Here is a 20,474-nt window from a genome sequence, read left to right as displayed (position 1 = left end):
AAGACTGGAGGAAGATCTGGACCGAGAAGGGGACGCCACTGACGACCGGTTCCACGACGCAGATACGCTTTCGACTCCCCGGTTCCTCCGCTCGATTCGGAGTGGACCCCTGGCCCTGGATCCAGGGACACGACTCCTGTGGGGAGCGACACGATGTCGCAGGCTCGCGTCGTCAGCCGTAAGTCCGTCTTCGAGAAGTTCCTTTCGGGCGCCTCTAGGACGGCGGGTATAACCTCAACGCCTCTGTCAGAGCCGCCGCGTCGCTTGTACGGCACCGCCCGGCAGGACGCGCGCGCCGCCTCCTTCCGCCTGGCCGCGTCGTCTCCTCGGTCGGCGTGGCGGCGCGGGCGGCGCGTCACCGGCTCGCCCGGCCGACCGCGTCGCGTCACGTTGGAGCTGGACGACGCGGAGGGCCGACTTTCACCAGCGGGCTGATCGCCGACCCGTCGGTGGCCGGTGACACCGCGTCTGACTCAGCGCGACGGCGGAGGGGGAGCCGTACGGCGTCGGTGCCGACGGCCCGCTGGCTGGAGGGGGAGGGTCGCGAGGCGTCGGGGAGCGCGGACGTCGGCGCCGACGCGTCCGACTCTGCCAACAGTCGGCGGCGGCGTGGTTCGGGCCGCTCGCCGGGCGGCACCGTCGGCACGCTGGCCCGGCGGTCCCTGCACGACGACTCGGCGGACGAGGACGACATTGCGACCGGAGGAGCCGCGACACACAGAGCACGTCTGCCACGCCGCGTCAGAGCACGTCAGCTACACCGCGTCAGAGCGCGTCAGCTACACCGCGTCAGAGCACGTCAGCTACACCGCGTCAGAGCACGTCAGCTACACCGGTCAGAGCACGTGCCACGCCGCGTCAGAGCACGTCAGCTACACCGCGTCAGAGCGCGTACACCGCGTCAGAGCACTCGGCGCACCGGTCAGAGCATGTCTGCCATGCCACGTCAGAGCACGTCAGCTGCACCGCGTCAGAGCACATTGGCTACACCGCGTCGGAGCACGTCTGCGACGCTGCGTCAGAGCACGTCGGCTACGCCTGGTCAGAGCACGTCGGCTACGACTCGTCAGAGCACGTCGGCTACGCCTCGCCAGGGCGCGTCGGCTACGACTCGCCAGAGCACGTTGACCACGCTGGGCGAGAGCGTGTTTGGCACGCCTCGCCAGAAACGGTCGCTGCAAGAGTCGACGGCCAAGACGCCTGTGGGGCGGCGGGGCTCCGCCGCCGCGTCAGCTGATGGCGCCGACCGGCGGGGGCGGACCACGCTGCTCGCTGCCGGCCGACGGGTCACCCAGCAGGAGGCGTTCGCACGCCTGTTCCCCACCTATGATCGCGACCAGGAGGAGCGACGCGAGGCGGCGAGGGTGGCGGCGGCGGCGCGCGCGTGACCCGGCCCCGCCCGGCCGCGGCCGTCGGCCGGCGACTGAATTCGCTGGTCGGCCTGCCGCCGGGCCGTACGCGCCGCTGGTTCCGCCAGAGCGCGGCCGGCCTCCGGATGACGGCCGAGGCGCTGCGAGAAGTGGACGCCGCCATCAGCCAGTTCGAGCGGATGGTGCTCGGCTGGCTGAGCGAGGTGTCCGGTGGCCGGCGACACGTCGAGCAGCAGGACGTGCTGGCCGTGCTACGCCGCAGCGGCGGCGTGGCTGGCAACGAGGCTGAACTGCGCCGCCTCATCCGCCAGTACATGATGCTCGAGGAGCAGAAGCAGCTCATACAGGTCACACGCAGCGGCACTGGCCTGGCCCCGGCCGACAACCCGCTGGCCGAGTTTTGATTGGCATTGTGATGACGCCGTGGTGGACTGACCCGGGACCCCGGCTGCGTGGTCTGGCTGTTTTGCGTACAACGGTGAGCGGTGTTCGTTCGTGGTTTGTAACTCGCTTGTAGGCTAGTTGTGCAGCGTTTAGCTTTGGCCGCGTTGTTCAGTATCCCAAAAAGTTCGAATGCTATTACATGGTGTTGAAAAGTGCTAAGTGATGTATCGTTCAAGACTGCTTGTACATGTTTTGCTTTTTGTACCACAGAATACACATTACAGCTGAAAGACAGACATCCGGATGTAATTTGCTTATCAGCCGCATTGTGTATAAAAATTCCCTACAAAAACCGCGCAAGGCACATTTCAGCCTTTTTGTGAATCTACTCGTAGAGGTTCTGATGTCACGTTTCTTTGTATTTCCTTCTGTCAGCTGCTCACGTAGCTTTAATGCATGGTTTTAGTTTCGCCAAATAAGTTGTGCGGGAGCAGAAAATAGCCAAACTTACCTAAAAACGAGGCCGACGGGAGTGTTTCTTTTCGGATTAGCTTACTCCCTCTGTTCTTTTATACTTATTCTTTTTATTTCCCTAGCTTATGCCTCTCTGCCGCCACGAATGGAGCGATACGCACAACTGGGCGGGGCAATACGCTGGCCGGCCCCAGCCTTCTTGTTGACGTCACCAAACAGCTGGCAGTCATTGATCACAAACCTCAACAGCTGCTGCTGCGCCACATTTGTAAGCCATTCATGTTTTTATAGAAAATGGCTATCGAGAAAACCTGTCGCATCCAAAAGACCGTGCATAGCACAGTTTGTGTGCGAGGTGGGCGCCGGGTTCCTATCCACATATACACCGCATATGCGCTTGTAGGTACGATGGCCTTTAGGAGAGGGATCATAGGAAATTTATAGGAAACGTCCCATTGCATACTGCATTCTATATGAATCCTCTAGTGAGCCATGATTTGGGTGAGGAGTGGACTGAGACGTGAGAACTTGGCTTCTTGATTTTATTGCAATTTTGGGTGAATAAACATTTCATATTCTGTGTGTATAGTATATGTAGTAGCTAGATAAGTTGGTAGGAAAAGCATGTTTGAAATATGAGTGCAGTAGCACCATTCACATTTTCACACTGGAAGTAGGGTTTTTCATTTTCAGTACATAAATACCAATGAGTCAGGTTGTTGTACATCACATCTGAAATCTCAGGTAGTCCATTGGGTCCTATTTCACACATGGTGCATGTGTGCCCTCCATTTTGTCACTTGGGCATAGTATCAAAATATTGCTCTCTTATGGCAGTGGACAACAGTGTTGTCTATTGTTTTTTTAGTTGTAAGACATTTTCAGTTATCATATAGATGATGATGCTGGATATCAACTTGCATGCTTCTATATTTGTACACCTGTGTTAACCGAATGTAACAGTTGCCTTAAGCTTATGAGCTGTGGAGGATTTAAAGGCTTAAAATAATTGCAAGTGCAAAAAATATTGTTGACAGATGCAGCATAGTCATATTTCTGGCGCTTTTATGACACTGTGCCCAAACATTTGGCTTCTAATGATATCTCTTGCAACTTGCCTTAAAAGGTAAAGTCAAGGATGAATAAATTACACATGACATATAATGAGTGACAAGACCCAAAGGTAGATAAATGAGTTAGGTAGGTGAGTCATGGATCTCAACTTCTTTTTATATTGATTAGAAACACTATGTGACATGAGGGTGGATAGGGGAAGTGTATTTGGAAAGAGGCCTTGGTCAACCATTTTTATTCTGGTGATGTTCTAAATGTCAAGCATAATGGCTAACCTAAATATGAAAAGGTTTTGTATGTTGCTGCATTACATCTGTTAGCAGTGCTGTGAAATCATGGGGCAGCATTTACATTAATACACTGGTCACATTTGAAGCAATGTTACTAATATGTACTGATAAGTGCATGTGACCATGTCTTGGATACTTCTAACCAATGGCTGAGGCTCATCTTCAGTGCTCTTTTCAATGCACAGGCATCAACTTGGATTCAGAACAACCAAGCTTTAAGCTTGCATGCACAACCTCAGCATCACATCTGAGAGAGCTCGCCTCGGCGCCGCGACACGTCCGCGGCCGCAGCCGGCGGCGCGGCCATGGCCGACAAGGACAACGTGGCGCGTGGCGGTGCGCGTGCCGGCCGCTGAACGAGACGGAGGTGACAAACGGCTGCCGGAGCGCGGTGGAGGTGAACGCGCTGAGCGGCGCCGTGTCCGCTGCGCACGCCGGCCGCCGCCGCCGCCTCCGAGCCGGCCAGACATTCACCTTCGACGTGGCGTTCGGGCCGGACTCCAAACAGGTGAGGGGGTCCGGCGAGGCGCGAGCAGGCCCCTGGTGGGCCGGTCCGGTCACAGGCTGGTGAGTCCCCGCCACGCCGCCGCAGCTCGGACAGACGAGAGTCGCTGCTGGCCTCCTGACATCCGGCCTCGCCCCGGCCCACGCCCACGAAGTGCACGAGGGTAAGAACTTCTCGTACTGTCGTCACCAAGCTGGCTGGAAGGGGCAAAATCCCGTCCGTGCCGCCGGTCTATGCTCTGCGCTTACACTGTTCTGTATCTGCCGACAGTTCGACATATACAACCAGGTGGCGCGCCCTATCGTGGAAATGTGCTGGAGGGATACAACGGCACGATATTTGCGTACGGTCAGACCGGCACGGGCAAGACGTTCACCATGGAGGGAGTCCGATCAGTGGCAGAGAAGAAGGGAATCATTCCCAACTCGTTCGCGCACATCTTTGGACACATCTCCAAGGCAGCAGGCGACACCAAGTACGTTTTGGCAAAAGAGGATGCTATGGCATTGATATGTTTAAGGATGCCGCCTTTTCGTGTGGCCTAGGGGCGGCAATGGATTGTTGATGCACCGATCAGGGGCAGAGTTTGCATTCAGTTTCATATTCACACAGGCTCCGCCTGGTATCTGGTCGGAATATGAAAATCCTCTTACTTACATTACTTTCAAGTCAAATCATTCACGACTTGGTTGAATGAACTCGGATTCCGATTCAGACAGCATTTGCAAAGTCATCAGTTTTCACCGTGACCCCAGGAAAATTGGACAAAATTGGACGGAAAGACAAGACAAAATTGGACGGAAAAATCCATTGCTCCTTGGATTCGGCCCCGCCTGGAGTCGAGCGCAGGCGTGTCGCAGGTGGATGGTGTCGATCGGCCGCTCTCGCGCTGTGCACCCGACCTCATCGGGCGCTGCTGGTGGGGCTCCGCTGGGTCGTCAGTCCGAGGCCGAACCGTCTCGCCACGCCCGGTAGGTTTCTGGTGCGTGTCTCCTACCTGGAGAATCTACAACGAGGAGGTGCGCGACCTGCTCGGCAAGGTGCAGAGCCAGCGACTCGAGGTCAAGGAACGGCCCGACGTCGGCGTCTACGTCAAGGAACCTGTCGGCGTTCGTTCGTCAACAACGCCGACGACATGGACAAGATCATGACGCTGGGGAATAAAACAGTAGGTACCCCAGGATGTGGATCCGCCTGTCACCACCGTGCCCCCACACTCGTTTGCGTTCTGTCTGGAGCTGACCGTCAAGAAATGTGGTAACGAAATCGAACAATACGCGCTTAATCTGCCTTATTTTGGACCAATCGTCGTCCTCTGGGCGCTGGGAACAGCCGTCGACCGTCGCGAACGGACGTGTGTGAACGCGCTGCTGGTCATGGCTTTCGGAGTACTGGATGACGTAGTCATCGGCACCCGAGGGTATTTTAAGCCCTGATGCTTTGTGATACGCGGTTTACGTATGCGGTGTGTCAACTGAAGTTATATATATATATATCTATATATATCTATATATATATATCTATTATTATTAGAATAATTAATACGTTTGAACTTTTTGCCGCTGTTCATTTCTTTATCCTTGCCAACCAATCGGGTGGTGAGATTTAGGGTGTCAGAAGTACGGCTTCGGCACGTAGAAAGGCAATTTTCCATAACCATGATTGTGCTGTTGCCGGTATCGGCAATTTCTTAGGTGGGCTACTGAATTCATACCCCGTCATGCGATGACCCAAGGCCAGTTACGGACGACGTTTTCAGGGCTGGAATCGCACAGTCCCTGCAGCGTCGTATATTTCCATGTCCTTACGCCTGAGTTTTTTGGGGGGGTTGAGAGCCAAACGGTGCCTGCTGGTATGCCCATTTGCCTGTCTGACACATACCCTCCCGCCAAGTGCCGCGCTCTCGTGCGGGCTGTGTGCCCTATGCCGTGCCCTCTGCCGGCCTGCCACCAGCCACAGGCCTGTCCGCCGCAGGATCGGTGGGCGCGACCAACATGAACGAGCACAGCTCGCGCCTCGCACGCTATCTTCACCACCACCGTGGAACGGAGCGAGCGGGGCCTGGACGGCCAGAACCACGTGCGCGTCGGTAACTACATCTGGTCGACCTGGCGGTGAGCGGCAGCGAGGGCTGGTGGTGGCGGGCCACGGGGTCGGTGTCAGGGCGCCGTAGATGCCCGGCGGGCCACGGAAATCGGTGTCAGGGCGCCGCAGATGCCCGGCGGGCCACGGGAGTCGGTGGCAGGGCGCCGTAGATTGCCCGGCGGGCCACGGAGGGTCGGTGTCAGGGGCGCCGCAGATGTCCGGAGGGCCACGGAAAGCCAGGTGCCAGAGCTCCGCTGTTGCCGTTGACGTCTGACACAGACTGAGTGTTTCGGGAGTTTGAGCTCCGCAATCTAGCAGGAAGGGGAAAGCGGAGCAGAGTACATGTCAACTTGGCTCAGATTTGTGGACGTGGCCATCTGTGAAGTGAATTCATAGATCCCGTGGGAAGGGGTAGAATCACTTAGGGTAGGGTACCGCACATTTTCTGCGAGTATGGCCGTCAACATTTATTGGGATACCATCCGTAACACTATGGGCTTGCATGACGAGCCACGAGGCTATGCATGGCTGTGGAATACATTGGTTGGTACGTGATGAGGCTGTCCCGTGTCGGAACAGTTTTGTCCCCGCGCCTAGTGTCTGCCCAAGTGCGACTGACCCCCGCTGCCTCCACCGGTATCCTCCAGTGGGCCGAGTGCCCTCGGTCGCCGCGCGTCGGGGTTATGGTAACGGGCGGCAGAGCTGCCAGCCGCCGCTGAGCCGGCAGTAACCGCCGTTGGCCGGCCGCCCAGGGCTCGGAGCGCCAGAGCAAGACGGGCGCCACCGGTCAGCGCCTGAAGGAGGCCACCAAGATCAACCTGTCGCTCTCCACCCTCGGCAACGTCATCTCGGCCCTGGTGGACGGCAAGAGCACCCACGTGCCCTACCGCAACTCCAAGCTGACGCGCCTGCTGCAGGACTCGCTCGGCGGCAACAGCAAGACGGTGATGGTGAGTAGGCCGGTGCTGTGGCTGCTGTCGTCCGTCTTTCGTTATCTTCGTCATCTGTCTGCAGCGCGCATGTCCCCGCACAACCTGCCGACCTGTTGCTTTTGGGATACCTGTGCAATGTTTTTTCTCACTGCTGGGATTGCGACAAGGGAAATAAGTATCGCTGCCGCACCCAATTCTCACCGCATGAAAACGAGTCGCGTTCTGGCGATTGCTTTAATGGTATGGAGGGACGCTGGTCTCGCCAGATCATGGGACTGCCTGCCAATGCGGCTACGACCGTATGGTGCCGCTCCCGTTGTGGCTGTCGTTTGGTGCTCGCCTGCTAAGTTCTAATGCCACCATTTGGTGTAGTACTTGTCGCCCGCCGATGGTGTAGTACCGTGCTCTCTCTAACGCTGAATAAGGCCCTCGTTTCGTTTCACCGATGACTGCCTTCCACAGATTGCCAACGCCGGCCCTGCCGACTACAACTACGACGAGACGTTGAGCACGCTGCGGTATGCCAACCGCGCCAAGAGCATCAAGAACAGCGCCAAGATCAACGAGGACCCGAAGGACGCGCTGCTGCGCCAGTTCCAGAAGGAGATCGAGGAGCTGCGCCGTCGCCTGGAGGAGGAGGGTGAGTACCGGTGCTGCCGGCACGGTCGGGGGTGCTGGCGGTGAGAGACTACCGGCCAGGGTGGCTGCCGACGTGGAGGGGGTGGTGCTTCGGAGTGCTACACAACCTCTTGTGGGGCACACGGAGTTTCATGCGGTAAGCATGCATATATGTTTGTTCGTAATTATTGCAAATTGCCAGTCGCCTAAATTTGAATTATATTTTGTCATTTTCAAACCTTCACAGTCCTTTGAACACAGGGCGACTCTCGTCCGGCTTTTGGACCGACCTGGAGCCATGTCGCGTGTTGTCTCCGACACTCGAGCTTGCGGGCCGACTGTGGCGCTGTATGATCAGCCCCCCCCCCCCCCCCCCCGGGCCGCGGCCCCATCTGACCCGGCCGCCCTCTCGGTCACCGTCAGAGGGCGGTGGCGACTCGGACAGCGGCTCGGCGGAGGAGTCCGGCGGCGAGGAGGCGGCCGCCGACGGCTCGCCGCGCCGCCGCCGGCCGCGCCGTCTCACCGAGGAGCAGGTGGCTGAGGTGCAGGCCCAGCTAGCGGAGGACCGGCGCCGCCTCCAGCAAGAGAAGGGCATGGCCGAGGCTGAGCGGCGCCGGCTCAAGCAGCAGGTTGACCAGCACGAGAAGGAGCTGGCAGGCGCAGTGAGTGGGCTGGTGGCGGCGGGGAAAGGGTGGTCCGGTGACTGTGGGGCTGATGGCGGCGGAAGCGGAGAAGTAGTCGGTGACTGTGGGGCGATGGCGGCTGGGAAGGGGAGGGGAGTAGTCCGGTACTGTGGGATGATGGCGGCTGGGAGGAAAATGAGCAGTCTGGTGACGGTGGGGCTGATGGGGGCTGGGAGGGGAGGAGTAGTCCAGTGACTGTGGGGCTGATGGGGGCTGGGAGGGGGAGGAGTAGTCCAGTGACTGTGGGGCTGATGGGGGCTGGGAGGGGAAATCGTCCGGTGACTGTTGGGGATGATGGCGGCTGGGAGGAAAAAGCAGTCTGGTGACTGTGGGGCTGATGGGGGCTGGGAGGGGAGGAGTAGTCCAGTGACTGTGGGATGATGGCGGCTGGGAGGGGGAGGAGTAAGTCCAGTGACGTGGGGCTGATGGCGGCTGGGAGGGGGAGTAGTAGCCAGCGACTTTGGGCTGCTGGGGCTGGGAGGGAAGTAGTCCGGTGACTGTGGGCTTATGGGGCTGGGGAGGGGGAGGAGTAGTCCAGTGACGTGGGGATGATGGCGGCTGGGAGGGTAGAGTAGTCCGGTGACTGTGGCTGATGGGGGCTGGGGGGGAGGAGTAGTCCAGTGCTGTGGGCTGATGGGGGCTGGGAGGGGGGAGTAGTCCAGTGACTGTGGGGCTGATGGGGGCTGGGAGGGGAGGAGTAGTCCAGTGACTGTGGGGCTGATGGCGGCTGGAGGGGAGGAGTAGTCCAGCGACTGTTGGGGCTGATGGGGCTGGAGGGGAAGTAGTCGTGACTGTGGGCTGATGGGGGCTGGGGAGGGGGAGAGTAGTCCAGTGACTGTGGGGCTGATGGGGGCTGGGAGGGGGGAGAGTAGTCCTGACTGTGGGCTGATGGCGGCTGGGAGGGGAGGAGTAGTCCGGTGACTGTGGGGCTGATGGGGCTGGGAGGGGAGTAGTCCGTGACTGTGGGGATGATGGCGGCTGGGGGGGGGGGGGGAGATCCGGTGACTGCGGGAATGCCGGCGGTGGGGAGGGGAGGAGTAGTCCGGTGACCGCGTAGACCAACTTTTCTCGATGGGCCATGTGCCGAAGTCGTTTATCACGCCTGGCTGAGTCGGCGCCGTGCTGGATGATGTTCCTCGAGAGGACTCGTGTGAATGCTAGCATGCGTGGGGTAGTGACTTATCTCGTGTGCCGCGGAGAGCATTACCTGCTGGCCCTTCACAATTCATAGAATTTACTCCACTTTTTCCAGAAGTAGTGAATGGCGTCTGAACTGGTGTCCTTAGCATTGTTGTCGTTGTCTTGCCGTGTTTCTGTTCAGCACCGTCGTGACCGTCGCCCCCCCCCCCTCCCCCCCCCCGGGCGCATGATCAGTTGGCCGAGAAGCTGGCGCTGCTGGAGAAGAAGATCATCGTGGGCGGTGTGAACCTGCTGGAGCGGTCGGAGGAGCAGCAGCGCCTGCTGGAAGAGTCTGCCCGCGAGCTGGAACGGCGCCAGCAGAACGAGCGCCAGCTACAGCAGGCGCTGCAGATGAAGGAGGTCAGGCGAGCTGGGCCACTGCCGGCCGGTGGCGCCGCACTCGAGATTTTGAGGATGTTATTTGGTACTCATGCTCCTAAATCTGCTCCTGACCGCCTTCGAGTCAGGCGCTGCTTGTTCACGCCTACATGAATACAACTCCACATGGCATTCATATGCGGACAGCCGCGTGTGACAGCCATGCTGGGTGCTTTGCAACATTTTGCACTAAACTTTTTAAGCTTAAACTTTTCTTAAGGTGTTGTATATGTTAAAGTATGTTATATCATTATATTAAAGAATATGCTTATAAGTAAGGGCTGTATGTTATACTAAGATGGTGTACTTATTGGCTGCAAAAGTAATAACTGGTGTGTGCGTGTGCAGCGTAAGTTTTGACGTGTATGAGGTTTTTGCAGATAAAGATTGTTGATTATAAGTAAGACCTGTATAGGTTTTTTCTATACAAGAAATGACGGGTTTAAGTTTTTCCACAACCACCTGGGCTAAACTGAGTAGAAGTTTTGTCGTCTAGCACTCATGTCGTACATTGCAGTAGAAGTAATGTCATGTATAAGTATGGTATAAGTCCTTGCGATTAGATGTAATAAGGTGTGCTCTTATGAAGTATAAATCTTGTTGTGTAGCACTGATTTCCTGTGTAAGTTCTGTAAGACGAAGTTACGCCATGTAGCACTCCTGCTCCCGTCCGGTTAGTTTTTGTTGCAGCGCTAACGTCGTGACACAGGTGAATAGTAGGATACTGAACCTTCTGTGAGGCAAGGGTTTTGACTCCTTATGTCTGTAGGATTGGGGAACAAAAGCCCGCATTAGCGGAGGGCCGCGCCGAGTACCGGTGATCACATGTTTTCGCCGCAGTCATCGAAAACTCTGGCCAGTGTGGGGGTAGAACCCACGACATTCGCGTTATTAGCACGACGCTCTAACCAACTGAGCTAACCGGCCACGAGGGCCTTGACGAGTAAGACCGCCCCTGCCTCTTCAGGCGGAACGTCTAGACATCGAGGAGCGCTACAGCTCTCTTCAGGAAGAGGCGGTGGGCAAGACCAAGAAACTGCGCAAGGTGTGCAGCTGCTGCTGGAGGCCAAATGTGAGCTGGAGGACCTGCGCGCCGAACAGCAGCGCGAGAAGGAGGGGTTGCTCGAGAACGTGCGACAACTGACCAGCGACCTACGCCTCCAGCAGCTGCTCATCGACCAGGTGAGCGAGTTCGGTGCGCCGCCGTCTCAGCTGGTGTGCCGCTAGACTTGCGTCGACGCGACGTGCAGTGCCGTTGATGGGCGTCATTGGATGTCGGTGAACACCCACTCCATGCCTCACGAGTCATTGAAACTGTGGCATTCCGTGGGTCATTCCATGTCTGTGAACTGACCTGCGATGTAAGCGCGGCGTTGTTGACCAGGTCCCGGCCGATGTGCCGTTGCTCACCTGCGCGTTCCGTGCGATGATGGGTTACCGCTCTCCCATGCGCGTTTCGTGTGGGTGACGGGTCACCGCTCTCTATTGCGCGTTCCGGGCGGTGACGGGCCACCGCTCTCCCCAGCGCGTTCCTAGCGGTGGCGGGTCACCGCTCTCCCCTGCTCTCTTTTGTGCGGTGACGGGTCACCTGTCTCCCCTGCGCGGTGACAAGTCGCCGCTCTCCCTTGCGCGGTTCCGTGCGGTGACGGGCGGCCTGCTCGCGGCAGGCGATCCCGGCCGAGTACCAGAGCATGGTGGAGCAGTTACGCCAGCTGGAACGACGAGATCGGGGAGTGGCAACTGCGCTGCGTCGCCTACACGGGCAACAACATGCGGCGCAACACGGACCCGGCCGATGCCGACCGTCAGCCGGAGGTGACTGGGGGGAGCCGCGCCGGGCCGGCTGCCACAGGCGTCCGCCGGGGCGGACCCCACTGGTGCCACGCAGCGGGAGGGGCTGATGCGTAACGTGTGGTGTTTGTGTGGGCAGTCTCGAGGTGCGATGCCGTGCTGGATCGGACCGGTAGGTTGTCCTGTATGTGCGCCCACCGCCGGGCGCGCTAATGTCATGTATGGCTTGTCGCATGCCACCTGACACTGATAATTATTTTATATTTCACGAGTGCTAGTATCTGATCTATCACTAGGGCTAGTGTCTTATTTATCACTAGTCCCAGTATTTCATCAACTACTTGTACTAATATCTTATGTCATTGGTGTTCGTATCTTATCTGCCAATAATATTGGCATCACGTCGTTTGGTACTAGTATCTCATGTCATTAGCACCAGTATCATATCTACCACTAGTACTAATATCTTATCTATCACCAGCACTAGCATGTTATGCTCACCAGTCACGTTACGTCTGCCTTATCACGCGTCGTGCTACGACCGCGGGTCGCAGTTCGTGCCCGGTCCGTCTTTGTCCGGTGATGCTTCTGTCCTCTCACAAGTCCTAGTTCATCTGCCTCTCACGGGTCATGCCCCGTGCTCGGTCACGAGCGCCGCTCCCCTGCAGTGTCCTTGCTCACGACGCGCGGCTGTCGTATTGCAGTCGCGGAAGGGCGTGTCGTGCTCCCTGAACATCCGTCAGCCTCGTTGGAGCTGACGTATCGCAGCCGCTGGTGGTGGATCTGTCTCGCGTGTGCCCTGTCGCACCTCCGCGAGCGTGCTCCCCGCTCACGCCTGACCCGCCGCAGCCGCCGCTGGTGGATCTGTCTCGCGTGTGCCTGTCGCACTCCGCTAGCGTGCTCCCCGCTCACGCCTGACCCGCCGCAGCCGCCGCTGGTGGATCTGTCTCGCGTGTGCCTGTCGCACTCCGCGAGCGTGCTCCCCGCTCACGCCTGACCCGCCGCAGCCGCCGCTGGTGGATCTGTCTCGCGTGTGCCCTGTCGCACTCCGCGAGCGTGCTCCCCGCTCACGCCTGACCTGCCGCAGCCGCCGCTGGTGGATCTGTCTCGCGTGTGCCTGTCGCACTACGCGAGCGTGCTCCCCGCTCACGCCTGACCCGCCGCAGCCGCCGCTGGTGGATCTGTCTCGCGTGTGCCTGTCGCACTCCGCGAGCGTGCTCCCCGCTCACACCTGACCCGCTGCAGCCGCCGCTGGTGGACCTGTCGCACGTGTACCTGTCGTACTCCGCCGACGGACCGGGCGTGGCCATCCGGCCCAAGTCGGCCAAGCACCGACAGGCGCGGCCTCGCGGCTCTGCAGTCCCTCCCGGCACCGCCGCCAGACAGTGAGTGCGCCGTCGCGTGCCGCTGAGGTCGGGGGCGCCCAGCGCACTGTGCACGGAGGACCACGCCGCACTGCGGCACGCGCTTACAGCTGTGGATGTTGATGCGTGGGGCTGTGGATCACTGGTGTCGGACGGAACAGGAATCGCGTGTCATATTGTATCATGCTGCGAGGGATGGTGGTGGCCGCGCTCCTGCCCGCGCTCAGCCATGGGAGCCGCCGGCGGGGTGTACAGCTCCGCTGAACTGCATAAGGCAGCCACTGGCCGGCACGGGGACGCCGCGGTCGCCGTGTGACGGCCAGCGAGTGCTGCGTGACACGGTCTCGTGTCGCTCCAGGCGGATGTGAGACCGACGGGGCGCGATCCTGCCACGCCAGCCGCCCCAGCTTCGGAGCGGTGGTGGAGGAGACGGCGGCCTGCTGTGATAACCCTTCAGGCAACCCTGCTGACGTCAGCCGCGCTGCCAGCGAGGCTGCCTCCCGACTGTGTGCAGTATTCTAGTCTAGCCTGCCGCGCGCGGCGGCGGCTCCACCCGAACGCCGCGGCATGATAACGCGGTTATGACTTTGCGCATCCGGCGAAGCGGTGACTGCGACCGCCTCCGACTGTGATGAGGCTGTATCTGGAGCGCTCGGACTGTTTGTCGTGAGGTGTTGCGGTTTACTGGGGCGTGTCGCACCTGATCTCACTCCGCGGATGGATGTCCGCACAACGGGAGCCCCACCCCTCGCCGGAGCCGAGACCGATTCAGGGCTCGCTGTCCGCCCGCACTTACATTCACCGTGTACTCCGCGCCTCAGGCAGTGTATGCGAATGAGCGAGCTTGGCGTACGATGTAACCCGGCGTGCCACGAGGACGACACAGAGCACGGGCGGGCGGCGCCACCAGTCCGGGCTGGTGCGGCCACGTTTCGCCGACGTCCTCGCCGGTGTGGAGGTGGCTCGCTCACACGCCGCCTCAGCGCCGCGCGGCCGGTAGCTTTGCACGTCAGACAGCGGGCTGGCCGCCTGACCTGGGGATCACCGCGTGTGTGTGTGGAGCCGGCTGCGTTGGCGGTCGGCCTCTCGGGCGGGCTTCCAGCTGAGACAGTCCCAGGCTGTCGCCGGCGTGCGGCCTGTGGCCATGTCCGGCCGACAGCTGACGCACGTGGCGGAGGTCGCGCAATACACGCACGCGCACAGAACGAAGATTTATTATGGGCTGGCCGGCGCAAGCGACGCCGGCGGTCGGCTATCGCAGAAGTACATCAACACACATCAGAACACCGGGCGTCAGTGTCAGCAATCGGGGGCGTGGGGGACGGGGGCGAATGTGAATCAGGAATGGGGCCACCCGACAGGACAGCGGGCGCGGCCGAGGCGTCTATTGCTGTTTACACTCCTGCGGGTCGCCGGCTTTGCCGCCTGGCGCTCTGGCTTTCTTGGGGTCGAAGTCGGGGGTCCTCCTCGTCGTCCATGTCCTCCTCGCCTGCGGACGGACAGGACGGACAGATCATGCCGAGGAGTTCACGCTTCACTGGCGGGTGCATGATGCGCCAGGTTTCAAATTCCGGCACCTGCTATCTTGGGCCGGCCTGAACATCGATAATGAACGGACGATTCCGAGTGAATACCAAAGAATGCCTCGTGTGTGAAAATGGCATAAAAGTCAATGTCTGTACGATAACCACCGTACTGAAACCGCAACACTGGCAACCTATGGAAAGTAGACACGCCGTCGACACTCACTGCCCTCGTCGCCGTCCTCCTCTTCCTCCTCGTCGTCGTAGTCGTCCTCCTCAAGCGCCTCGCCGGTGAAGTAGAGCACGGCGCGCGGCACGATGCGCTCGCGGATATAGTGACCGATCTCGAAGTCGGCAGTCAGCTGGCCCTGCACCTCCTCGTCCACGTCCGCGTCCGGGTCGTCCGGTACTGCGGGCAGCCCGGGTCAGGCCCGCCGTCAGGCCGGCGCAGGGTCACGCAGCCGTCAACGGTAAGGGGTGGCATGGGACGCGCCTGATGGGTTAGAGTTCCCATTGAGTGAAGGTGTTCACGACGTGCGCTGGGGAGGGGTGCGCCTGCGCTAGAAAGGGGTTCGGCTGCGCTCGGAGGAATCCGGCGCGAGCATGGGGGGGGGGGAGGGTTCCACCAGCGGCATTGGCGAGGGGACGCCCGTGGGATGACTCGTGCCACATGATGCTGACTGGCACTGGTAAAGGGTTCGCTTCATAAGACAAGGGGGGCGGGGGGCCTAGCGCTGGTTGAATAGCCACATGAGAGTTACCCGAAGATCGAAGCACGCTTGATTACAGTTGACACGGGCACTGCGAACGGACGGCGGGCGCACGCGCCAAATGAACGCTCAGAGCGCAGCGGAGCAGCACGGCATTTATCATTCGTATTCCGCTTCAGTGAATGGAAGAGCCACGTGCATCACTCCACGTCGTTATTGGCTTCACTTTAACCTCGTCTGTTTAACCTCGTCGTCTGCGTGTATAGGCCCGAGATGAGGACAGTCGCACCGCGATCCATCTATTGCACAGTAATCCTGCGCCTGTCCCCCAGCGCCTGGTGGCGGCGCGAGGACTCTCCCGCGCCGCCCACCACGTCACGGCCATCGAGTCACGGAACTCGGCATACCGGACGGCGGGTTGAAGAAGTTGAAGAACGAGTCGTTCTGCACCGTCTTGGTGACGGTACGCGTGCTGCCGCGCGACTTGTGCTTCTGCTTCTTCTTGATCGTCTTGAGCGTGATGTTCTTGCCCTTCTGCCAGTCTATCGTACAGCCCTGCGGGGCGCCACAAGCGTCTGAGGTGGCCGCCGAGCGCGCCGGGCGCCCGGCGGGGGCGCGCGCCAGCCGACGACAGACGACCGCGCCCCGCGGCCGCTGAGCGACGGGCGGGGAGGGAGGGGGGGGGGGGGGGACTGACGAGTCACCAGCGCCGCACTACATAGCAGGCTGCTGGCGGGGAGCGCGCACCAGCCAGCCGGTGTTCGTAAGCACGGCTCCACTCTAAATCCAGCCATAAAATAAGCTAGAGCAGTGCTCCATTGTATCCCTCTAGCTATGACAACTTGTACCAACTGTGGTATGTGACATTCAAAGAAAGTTGGCTTCTATATGCTAACAGACATTTTTGCAGACTGCTGCGAAACAGATACCGTCCATCTGCAATGTTTCTACAGAAAAACAATACCATATTACTGTTGCTTACATTTTGCACATCCCACAGCGTGCCACGTTCACCTCTGAGCGATTCCCTAAGTCATTCCATTCTGCACATTCAGTCCTAACACGTTTTCGAGATACAATTTGCACGTTGGCTTCCGCGTGCCAGCAAATCAATACGCCTGCGCCCCTCGATCTTGCAGACCAAACGTCCACCCCACCTTGCACTTGTAGATCTCGGGGCCCTCGAACGTGAACGGCTCCTTGTCGTCGGGCCGGCACTTCATGAAGTACTCCTTCGTCAGCACCGTGTTGGTGAAGTGCTCGTTGGACGAGAAGTGGAACTCGAGCGTGAAGCCCTGCCAAAGCAGAGATGGTCAGCCGCCCAGACGGGCATGAGCTCGCGAGGCGCAGCTCACCCAGCCTCCAAAAAAAAAAAAAAACACTACTGCAGCCGGTGCAGACACCACCACTGATGCGCCCACACGGTGCCGGCGTCTCCACACGGTGGAAGCTGGCGCCCCCAGCAGGTCTGAGGTGACCAGGCAACCCAGCAGCCGGACCAGGCTACACTGGCACCGCGCGCCGGGGAGCCGGCCGGCGCGGCGGGGCTCACCATGGGCTCCTTCTCGGAGAACGCCACCGTGATGTCGGTGAGGTGTTTGAGGATGGGTTCGTCGTGCTCCCGGATCAGCTCCGAAAGCAGCTCCACGTTCTTGCAGACGGTCAGCCAGAAGTCGGGGATGCCCTGCGCCGCCCAAGGACTGTCAGTCTAGAGCACGCGCACCAGCAGTCCCCGTCACCAGACACATCCAGCTCAGTTCTCCAGGCCACTCCCAATGGTCAAGGTCAGGCGTGGTGCTCACGTGTCACCATGTGGCTGCCTGCCGCTCGTCCCCACCCCCAGCTTGCTGTGAACGCGGACATCGGCAAATGGCTAACCGACGCGGATGCCACTCACGCCGGGAAGACGACACATCCCCTGCCTCTACAGTCCGGGGCACTCTGCACCGGACTCCCACACACCTGGGCGCTTTCAGTGCGCCCCCGCCCCCCCCCCCCCCCCCCCCCACCTCGCCCGAGCACACGCAGGGACGACCGGCCGTGGCCCGCCCCGGGGCGGCGGCCACTGACACGGCCCGGTCTGCGGCCCCCTCCGGCCGGCACAGACGCCGCGGCCGGCGCCGGCAGACGCACCTTGGTGTGCTCGTCCATGCCGTGTAGCTTGGCGTCGCCGTCGCCGATGGTGGCCTTGTCCTCCATTTCGAGGCTGATCTCGTCGTCGAGCGTGAACTCGCACTCGGCGTCGGTCGGCTCGTACTCGCCGCTCACCACCGACGAGCGCTGCCGGCCGCCAGGCCTCAGTCTCGCGGCGCCGACGCGCGCACACACACATGCACGCACGCACGCACGCAGGCACGCACGCACGCACGCACGCACGCACGCACGCACGCACGCACAAACACACACGTGCCATCGTCCAGGCCCACACAACGCGCATCGAACAGACGCGGCAAACGTCGTAGGCCAGACTCCCACATCCCATCCGTCCGGCTGCCGCACAGCACAACTCGGACCAGATTACTCCTGCATCGTTACATATACATATACATGGACGTCAGTTCCTTGTGTTGCGGACCTCACGTTTCACGCCGCGCATTCTAACGGACAACGCCTAAGGGCGGGGCGGGGAAGGATGATGCCTAACCCCTCATACACCCCTATCGGCCACTGATGTACCCTCCGACCACCACACGCTGCGTCCAACAGCCCGCTGCAAATAGTCGGCGATTTCTCACCTGTTCATATAGAGGCATGTACAGTTGTGGTATTTACACTCCAACGCGTGCACCTCCTCATAAAAGGCAGCTTCAATGTTGGTGGCTTTCAGCTGAAGGTTCTTCAGCGCTTTGATTCTTCGCTTGACAACCTTGGGTAAACTCTGCAACAGAGCCGTGGCTGATAGTTTCGAATAACTGCGAGACATGCTACAATTCCCATGGTCATCGCATTCTGGAATGTTAACCCCATACCCAAATTTCTATAAGAAGCTTACGACGATCCTGTTTTGGAAAACAAGGGAACGGCACCACACAGCCTCAGATCTTCTCGTCAGGGTGGATAACTTTTAGTGCACCACGAATTTCGATATTATACATAACATGCTAGCAGCGACAGCAAATAAAATTAACGACGCGGAAACCACCACGCGTGTGAAATGGGATAGCGCACTGAAACCATACCTGCGTCCATTCTACACTGTATTTTCACTCGACAGCCCTTTTATTGCCAACAGGTGGGTGCATTGTGCACCAGAGCAGCTCAGATTCGACTTTTTGTGAACTTCAAGAGGAATAACGATAAAAGGAAACATGTTTACAACTGTATATGAAACCATGTTTGAAATATGCAACACATACAGTATGCTGTTATAGTTGCATTAGAGAAAAAAGGCCTGGGATGATTGCTTCTTTATCTCAAGTTGACCCCGACTCCATTCGAGGGCTTCATATTCAACCGGCCAACCCGAGCGTGTGTCAAGAGTGGGAAACGCTCCAAGAATTTTGGACCCGCTGATTATAATACACTACTATTTTAAGTTAAATGGGTTGGCATGACCCCACCGACCACACGACATCGATTACCACTCCGAAATAGACCATCGCGTGCCGCCCCGACCCGACCAGCCCACGTTCCCGGAACTCGGCCGGGAGGGCTGGACCCACGAGCTGGCCGGGACCCGACGGCAGCAGAGGTCGTGTTAATGATGCCGGCCTGCCAGCGATTGTGACCCAGACACAGCTGGTGGCAGGCAGCAGGGCCTACCCTCCCACAGGCATCGCCTAGCTGGGATGCAGCACCAGCTGGCACCAGCTGGCACCAGCAGACTGGATGAACCAGGCGCCGTTTCATTGCGTGTTACCACGGGTGGCGCCGTTTGGTCGTACCAGCCACGCTGACGCTGGTAGGAGCACAAGCAGCACATTGGCAGTGCCCAGAGCAGGGCAATGTTGGTGCCAGCAGTAACAACGGTACATACCCTGCTCCATACCACAGGGCCCGACACGTGTTCCGGGCGCCGGGTGCCCGTCGGCGGGCGGGGCGGGGCGGGGCGGGGCGGGGCGGGGCGCGGCCGCCCCCGCGCCGTACCTCGATGTAGCCGGATGGTGAGCCGATCATGCCGTCCAGCCGGCCCTGGAGCGCGGCCAACACCTGCGGGTTGCGCATCAGCTGGGCGGCCACGCTGGCGCTCTCGTTGCCACTCTCCCCTGTTGCTGCTGTTGTTGCTGCTGTTGCTGCTGCTGCTGCTCACTTTCGGCGTCATCCATTGTCTCCAGCCCCTTCTCTGGGTCTTTGGACATGCTGGATTGGACAGATGACAGATGTAAGATCTGCCAACAAACAGTTCTGGTTAGTATGTATCATTCCAGCATCTAAAACTGATACTGTGTAGGCTTTTGCCTTTCAATAGTTGCTTTAAATGGAGTATGCCATCTTTTTGCACATTCCACTTATTGTTGCATCATGTAGACACCTTTGATTTGATCCGTGGGTTTCCTCTAAACCATGCTGAATAACTTAGGATTTTGGTTTGATTTAGCCACTTATGTGAGAGAAATCTCATGGGACCCTGCTCACCACTATGAAAGAAGTTTTGTTGACCAGCAACAACCTTAAGCAAGAACTTTCCCAGTGAAGAATTGGGCACAGGTGGTAGTTTGGGGTTTAGTTTCAGTGTGTGGCACGGTCTATGACAAATAGCAAAATGGCATTCCCCTAGGAAATGTGTGAAATGTAAGCCTGTTTGTGCTGATAATTAGCAAGACTGTTGAATGTCTGCCAGGTTAGTCACACAATGAGACTTGTGTGAAATCAGTCATGCATCAAGCCACACTGCAAAATGCACATGTTATGCTGAATATTTCCTGAAAGGCTATGACATCCCAGCAGCAACTTTACCACATGGATACCATTCATTTCAGAGCCCTGAGCTCTGCTCCGATCAGCTCACAACCAATGTTGTCACATAGGGAGCCAATATTTGAAGAAAACATGAAGCTTTTATAGTAATTTCAAGCAAACTACCCAAACATTTTTTAAGCCAAAACTTTTTGAAAATTTAACACAGTTTGATGATGCTTGAATTCAGCACATAGATGATACAGGTCTAGCACATG

At 58.7% G+C, this 20,474-nt stretch overlaps 2 protein-coding genes, 1 non-coding gene and 1 pseudogene across 3 annotated transcripts; 2 read left to right on the top strand and 2 right to left on the bottom strand.

Moving 5' to 3' along the window:
* Positions 1–1,774, top strand: part of LOC119108398 (cytoplasmic FMR1-interacting protein-like) — an 11,025-nt pseudogene extending 9,251 nt beyond the window's left edge.
* Positions 1,775–3,897: 2,123 nt separating this feature from the next.
* On the top strand, positions 3,898–14,013 carry LOC119108397 (kinesin-like protein KIF3A). The gene is given in 14 exon segments (XM_037231972.1): positions 3,898–3,928; positions 4,368–4,572; positions 5,101–5,200; positions 6,935–7,132; positions 7,577–7,754; positions 8,156–8,184; positions 8,260–8,394; positions 9,781–9,954; positions 10,940–11,018; positions 11,021–11,154; positions 11,640–11,675; positions 11,677–11,787; positions 13,009–13,148; positions 13,486–14,013. Coding segments are annotated over 14 exon segments (1,560 nt in total). The 3' UTR covers positions 13,496–14,013.
* On the bottom strand, positions 10,826–10,899 carry TRNAI-AAU (transfer RNA isoleucine (anticodon AAU)). The gene has a single exon. It is a non-coding gene; the product is annotated as a tRNA-Ile (tRNA).
* Positions 14,014–14,358: 345 nt separating the features above from the next.
* On the bottom strand, positions 14,359–19,560 carry LOC119108564 (nucleosome assembly protein 1-like 1). Its single transcript, XM_037232156.1, is given in 9 exon segments — positions 14,359–14,616; positions 14,877–15,059; positions 15,768–15,915; positions 16,518–16,655; positions 16,913–17,044; positions 17,494–17,640; positions 18,096–18,121; positions 18,124–18,238; positions 19,447–19,560. Coding segments are annotated over 9 exon segments (1,062 nt in total). The 5' UTR covers positions 19,525–19,560; the 3' UTR covers positions 14,359–14,521.
* Between the last annotated feature and the right edge of the window lie 914 nt (positions 19,561–20,474).

The sequence above is a fragment of the Pollicipes pollicipes genome, unplaced genomic scaffold (genome assembly GCF_011947565.3).
Source record: "Pollicipes pollicipes isolate AB1234 unplaced genomic scaffold, Ppol_2.1 Scaffold_6686;HRSCAF=7923_pilon_pilon_pilon, whole genome shotgun sequence".
Taxonomy (NCBI): domain Eukaryota; kingdom Metazoa; phylum Arthropoda; class Thecostraca; order Pollicipedomorpha; family Pollicipedidae; genus Pollicipes; species Pollicipes pollicipes.
The sequence above is the reverse complement of the archived record's forward strand: the minus strand, read 5'-3'. Positions and strand labels throughout refer to the sequence as shown.